This window comes from Orycteropus afer, unplaced genomic scaffold (assembly GCF_000298275.1).
Source record: "Orycteropus afer afer isolate SDZICR_OR568_19922 unplaced genomic scaffold, OryAfe1.0 scaffold00103, whole genome shotgun sequence".
NCBI lineage: Eukaryota > Metazoa > Chordata > Mammalia > Tubulidentata > Orycteropodidae > Orycteropus > Orycteropus afer.
This window is the reverse complement of record NW_006921690.1, coordinates 1,175,743-1,182,354: the sequence shown is the minus strand read 5'-3', so window position 1 is coordinate 1,182,354 and position 6,612 is coordinate 1,175,743. Positions and strand designations below refer to the sequence as shown.

At 41.8% G+C, this 6,612-nt stretch overlaps 1 protein-coding gene across 1 annotated transcript in view; it reads right to left on the bottom strand.

The window, feature by feature from the left end:
* Window positions 1-250: 250 nt before the first annotated feature.
* TRAF6 (TNF receptor associated factor 6) overlaps window positions 251-6,612 on the bottom strand; it is a 17,983-nt gene continuing 11,621 nt past the window's right edge. The window contains exons 5-6 of the mRNA XM_007943248.1: window positions 3,139-3,216; window positions 251-1,120 (exon numbers count right to left, since the gene is read on the bottom strand). Coding sequence (XP_007941439.1) covers window positions 251-1,120; window positions 3,139-3,216 — 948 coding nt within the window. The remainder of the gene's footprint in view (window positions 1,121-3,138; window positions 3,217-6,612) is intronic.

Genomic DNA, 6,612 nt, shown 5'->3' with positions numbered 1-6,612 from the left:
TATCAAAATAGCTGCAATACTCCATTGGCACTTCAGGGGTAACATTTCTGAAAACCATGGAACACGTAGGTGCCCGAGAAAAAACTGTTTCAGAGTTTGTAACAGGAGGAAGTGGAGACCTCCCTCAAAACATTCACTGGTGGATATGACGTCTTTCCCACTCTTTTTCTGTTTGTGCCTCACCCCTGAGACCAGGGCAAGGAAAGGCACTGCTTTCTGCAGAGTCTTTCTCTTACATAAATGAGGGGTGCTATACCCCCGTGTCAGTACTTCGTGGCTGAAAGCCTTCCCTCCGAAGGCTGCCCATGTCGAATCGTGTGGAGACCTCACAGCGCACCAGTAATGTATCATCCTTAATGAAGGTTCTTTGTTTTAGGGCTTCCAGGTGCATAAAAGTCACATAGCCAAAACCCTTTGGGTTCCGTGGGATTGTGGGTCGCTGGAAGGCAAGCAGCTCTGGTTTGGCATCCATGATCTCTTCATGGTTTTGCCTGATGGGTGTTTCAGACTGATCTAGAATTGTAAGGCGTATTGTACCCTGGAAGGGCCAAGGCAGGTGGCTGTCATACTCTCCCTGCATTGTGTGGACAAAGAGGGAGATATAGTTTGCGCAGCGCTGGGCAGTTGGCAGCTGAAGGTGCAGGCGCATGCAGAGTTTGTAACCAGGCTTGCCAGTGTAGAATCCGGGGCTGTGAATGACAACAGGTTTCTCCTCCTCTTGGGATTTCAAGTGCATGCCAAAGTTGACAATCTTCCAGATGTAAATCCCATTGCACTGCTGAGCTTCTACTTCAGCAACTTTTTCTTCAAGGGTTCGAATAGTTCGTTTGAGCTCATTTACGTACATGCTCTGAGTTTCCATTTTAGCAGTCAGCTCCCGGATTTGATGATCTTGTCTTACAAGGCGACCCTCTAATTGTTGAATGGTTTCTTGGAAATTCTGGACCTCAGGATGACACCCAGAAGACATTCGGGACAGAGAGGCAGGATCATATGGAAGCATATCACACTGAGGCACGGGAGGGAAAGCAAGGCTCAGATTCTGAACAGCCTGGGCCAACATTCTCATGTGTGACTGGGTATTCTCTTGCAGGTGGCGTGCCAAGTGATTCCTCTGCATCTACAAATCAAGCACAAGCCTTAGGTTGGGAATAGATACTGTGAAGACTAGGAGAGGGATCAGTCCAGACCAAACAAAGGGTCTTCAAATAATGGCACCACTTCCCTCAATCTTCCACACCCTTCTTTTGCCCTCATCAGATTCTCACTATAATGAGATGATCTTGCTTCTTAATTCACTGAAAAACGGAAGCAAGCTGATGACTATTCTCTCAGCTTTCACTCAGATAACACCTCCTACACACACCTACAAAAGTATCAGTATCTATCCCCATCTTCTCTTCTGACTGAGGTAACTCTCCTCTTGTCCAGGACTGATATGTTACCTGTGCTCTAAATGGAACTCATGTCTTACAATATTTAAGATTTTACTAAACCTGTGGCCACTGAATTGATTCCGACCTTCCTCTGGTCAACACCATTTCCCCTTTTATGGCCAAGAGTAGTCTGCCTGCACTGTCCCTGATTCCTCATTTATTGCACAAATCTACCGCAAACTGGCATCTTTGCTGACTCCACAAATTCTAAGGTCATCAATAGCCTCTTGTTATATAAGCACATAAAACAGCAGCGTATTTTATGCAAATGACACATGAGCTACACAGGTTTGATAAACACAAAACCTCTGCACGTTAGTTTCCTATGTGCACTATACATGTGCACACTATGTATGTGGTGTGTTATTTGTCAGAAAAATATGGTATGCATGATTTAATAGTTTTATTATACAAGTAACTCAAGTATATAATAGAAAAACAGAAAAGAGAGAGATAAAAAACAAATGAGTTACTACTTCTTGAAACTGTGGCTGAGATCATGCAAAGTGAGTATATACAGGAAAGAGAACTAAACCAAGAAAAGCAGTCATGCATGGACAGTATTAGAAACATTTAAACCAGGCAAAAAGAAAGTACTGTCAAGGTCTCCAAAATTCTTTCAAGATTGGTGACTGTTAGTATCAAACGTATCTCATTAACATTAACATTTTGATATATTTCCTTCAAGTCTATTTCTATGCACACACAATTTTCCCACAAAATGTAACATCACTTTACTTAAATTATTAAATGCATGCTTATTGTGAAGCCATAAAAAATATAATGAAAAAATTACTGAAAGTACAACCACACTCTCCAGATAAATGACTTACAATGATAAATCACAGACATCTGAAAGTAACAATCACTAGTCTTGAAACAGTTTCAGAGACCTTGTGACAATACTTTCTCCTTGCCTGATTTAAATGTTTCTAATACTGTCCATGCATGGCTCCTTTTCATTGGTCTAGTTCTCCTTCCTAGATATACTCACTCTACATGATCTCAAGCTTCAATGATCTCCATGAGTTTACTTTGAGTTCCAACTTCAGTTGCGGGTATAAGAGCACATATATGGTGCACGCCAGCCATCTCCACCTGAACATTCCACAGCCAGGGAACTCGCACCTGCAACTCAACTCACTATTTTCCACTTACACCTCCAACCAGTTCCTCTTCCAGGAATCAAGAGTCATTCTGGATACTTCCTTCTCCTTCGGCCATCTTACCTATGTAGTCGCACGGTCCCCTTCTACAAAGGCACTGACTTACTTATTTGGTGAGTAAGAAGCCTCGAGCTTCACTGTCATCATCATAACTCATACTGTGCTCATTTGCAGCCACAGTAGCACCAACGCTCCCTCTTATCTTCCACAGTGCTGGCAGGGTGAGCAAGATAAACAAACTGCTTGTAGTTGCTCAATCAGCAATGCTTTCTCTCTTGCTACCTTCCCTGCTTGTCTTCTTGGACAACTCTTTTTCACTGTCATTCAGCCCAAATGTCCTGCTTTGTCCAGTACGCCCACCTGCTTTAGGAACTGCTAAGTGTGCCTCTGCTTCTGTTCACAGCATCCTACCCAACTCGATTACATAACCTATCATGCTGTTTTATAAGTATCTCCATTCCTGCTAATATTCTCCATTAGACTAAATAACAGAATACTCTTGATCCATTTTGAGAATTAAAAGAAAAACCCCTTACCTTTTCATGGCAACCGAAAGTACTGAATGCACATGGAATTGGGGCCGTAGGACAGTCTAGGTCATAATGGTTAGGCATCTGAAAACCGAAACAAAGGTTGAAAAATGCTTCCACCTGCATATCATGTTCTAGTTTGATGAGCTCATACTAAAAGAAAACTTTACATTTCCTTTACACTATTGGGTAAACACACATACTATCTATAGCTGCGTTTGTGCCACAACAGCAAAGCTGACTGTGACAGAAACCATATACCTCATGAAGACTAAAATATTTACTTTCAAATGTTACAGAGAAAGGAAATGTCAACATCACATAGCATCCCCTCCAATTATCACTGCTCAAAACTCATTTCAAGAAAATCAATTTGTTCCTATGGCTGAGAACTGCCGCCCTCTAGTGGCATTTTAGAGAAAAAGCACCTTTGACAGCAATCGCAAAGGGGACTGGGACCCTGACTGTGTTGAAAGCTGTTTACTAAGAGTGTGTGTCAGCTGCATACCCTGAGGTCACTGACTGCACTCTTACTCCCCTCATGACCGCCTTTCACAAATGTTCTTACTTATTTGGTACCTTAGGCATGACTGGGCTACACTGGGGAGGCTCAGATATTACAAGGCACTGCGGCTTCTACAGATTACAATGTACTCGCAAGCACATTAATAAAAGCTCTAAAGCCAAGTCTCAGGCTTTGATTTAGGGAATGTAAAATGTATTCTTCTAAGGTGAGTGAGACTCATTACACAGAATCATGTTCTTGGAAAGTGATGCCAAAATCCCTTTAGAAATTTAGTTTGGCAACAGTCAGAAATTTCAAGCAGAAATGACCTTAGAGACTATTTAATCTAATTCTACAAGAGGAAACTGATAATCTACAACAGGGGACAGCAAAACTCTTTTGTAAAGGATCACACAGTAGACATTTCCCACTTTCTGGACCATACAGTCATTGTCCCGAGTGCTCAAGTCTACCACTGGGGTGCAGAAGCAGCTACGAGTAATACATAAGTACATGGCCATGGCTGTGTTCTAATTAATCTTTCCAAAAAAAGTTTTTACGTGAAATTCAGATAACACAAAATGAGCTACTTTAAAATGAACAATTTAGTGGCATTTAGTACATTCACAATGTTGTGCAATTATCGTAGTTCCAGAGCATTCCCATGAGCCCACAGTAAATCCTTCACCCACGAAACAGTTTCTCCCCACTCTTCCCAACTCCAGTGCCTGGCAACCAGCAATCTGCTCTGTCTGTAAGGATTTGTATATTCTGGATAGTTCATATAAATGAAATGATACAGTATGTGACCTTTTGTGTCTCGCTCCTTTCACTAAGCATACTGTTTTGGAGGTACATCCACGTTGTAGCATACATCAGAACTTCATTTCTTTCCATGGCTGAATAATATTCCGCTGTATATATACCATTACTTATTTATCCATTCTTCTGCTGATGAGACATTTGGGCCATTTCTGCCTTGGCTGTTGTGAACAGTGCTGCTGTGAACATGCATGTACATGTACTGGAGTCCCTGCTTTCAACTCATTTAGTGGTGTACCTAGGGCTGGAAATGTGGTTCCAATACAATTTTATTTATAAAAACCAGTGGCAGCCTGGAGTTGGGTAGTGGGCCACAGTTTGCTGATTATTGATCTAGAATATCGATTCTTTCTAGAGATCAGAGAGCAACTTAGTGGTGTGGCCAGGATCAAGACCTAGGCCTTCCGACTCTAAGCCTAGAGTTTTGCCTACATCTTGTTTTTGTCAGGTTTTAAATGTGCTGCATGTTTCCCTTCAATATGAAAACAGAGTAAAGAGGAAAAGTGAGGAGGTGAGACTTCATAAAGAAAAAGCTGAACACCTTCAAACGAAGGTTCTGTCTGCTGGAAAAAAAACTAAGGGACTCCAACAGACAAATGGAAAAGTTTAGTTGAGCGACAGGTTTTGCTTGCTTCTACTTATTAAGGTAATTAATAATGATCTCTGGGTTTGCAAATTTCGTGGCGTATAAATATTTAGTGACTAATTTTCAAATTTTATGGGTGAACTTCCTAAATGTCAGAAGATAGCAATCAGATGGAATTTTCCTTTCTCTATTAATAATCAAAGGAGCCCTGGTGGCACAATGCTTAAGTGCTCACCTGTCAACCTAAAGGTCAGTTGTTCAAACTCACCAGCTGCTCTGTGAGAGAAAGATGAGGCTGTCTGCTTCTGTAAAAATTTACAGCTTTGGAAACACTGTGGGCCAGGCGACTCTGTTCTACAGGGTGGCTATGAGTTGGAATTTGACTCAACAGCATTGGGTTTGGGCTTTGATATTAATAATGGAAACACACATAGCTGCTATTATGCTATTTGTGATGATGCCTGACCAGTGGCTTATAGGATAGCTGAACAAGAGGGTCTACAGACCCGAGAACTCTGAAAACCTCCCAGCATACCTCAGCAGATACTAGGAATGTATGACTACTACATAGACTTGTTTTCATCTATTTCATTGCTACTCTTCAACTAGCATCTGGACACCTATGATCCTCATTTCACAGTACGTAAGTAACTACTTTCTAAAGTTTTTCTTTCTTTAAATGGAAACCCTTACTTTCAATCATTTTCATCTTAACTCTACCCACTGCCGTCAAGTTGATTCCAACTCATAGCAACCCTTTTGGAGGGAGCAGAACTGCCGCACAGGGTTTCCAAGGTTATACATCTTTGTAGACGCAGACTACCTCATCTTTCTCCTACAGAGTAGCTAGTGGGTTTGAACCACCATCTTTTGGTTAGCAGTGGAATGGTATAACCACTATGCCACCAGAGTTTATTTTCTTTTTCTTTTTTAATTTTTTTTTTATTATTGTGATTTGGGTGAAGATTTACAGAGCAAATTCACTTTCCATATAGCAGTTTACATATACTTTGTCTCCTGACATTGGCCACAGTTTACCACAATGCAACAGCTCCCCTCCTACTTCCTCCCCGTAGTTACCTCTTCCCAGTGTCCATCCCTCCATACACTCCTGCCCCCTGAGCTGTCTCTCTGTGCATAAGCAGCCTTTCTTTCTCAATGATTGTTCTCTCCAAGGAGTGTATCTACCTCAGGTAAATGTTCAACTCATATGCCTGTCTTCTGTTTGGCTGGAAGCCACAGGTGTGGGTTCAATTCCAGACCTGAAGGGCAGCTAGAGGCCATAGTCTCAGTGGTTCCACCAGACTCTATCAGACCAGCAAACCTGGTCCCCCCCCCACTTTTTTTTTCTTCAAATGGTTTTGAGTTTTTTTCTGCATTGCTGTCCCTCTCTATCAAGGATCTCCTACATAGATCTCCTTCCAAGTGGATGACAGTGGTAGTCGGGCACCATCTAGTTCTTCTGGTCTCATAGTCGTATAGGCTGCAGATCGGATGGTGTACCAGTCACTAGGACTAATTATTTCCATGAATTTTGGTTTTCTTCATTCTTCTTTGCTGTGGACGA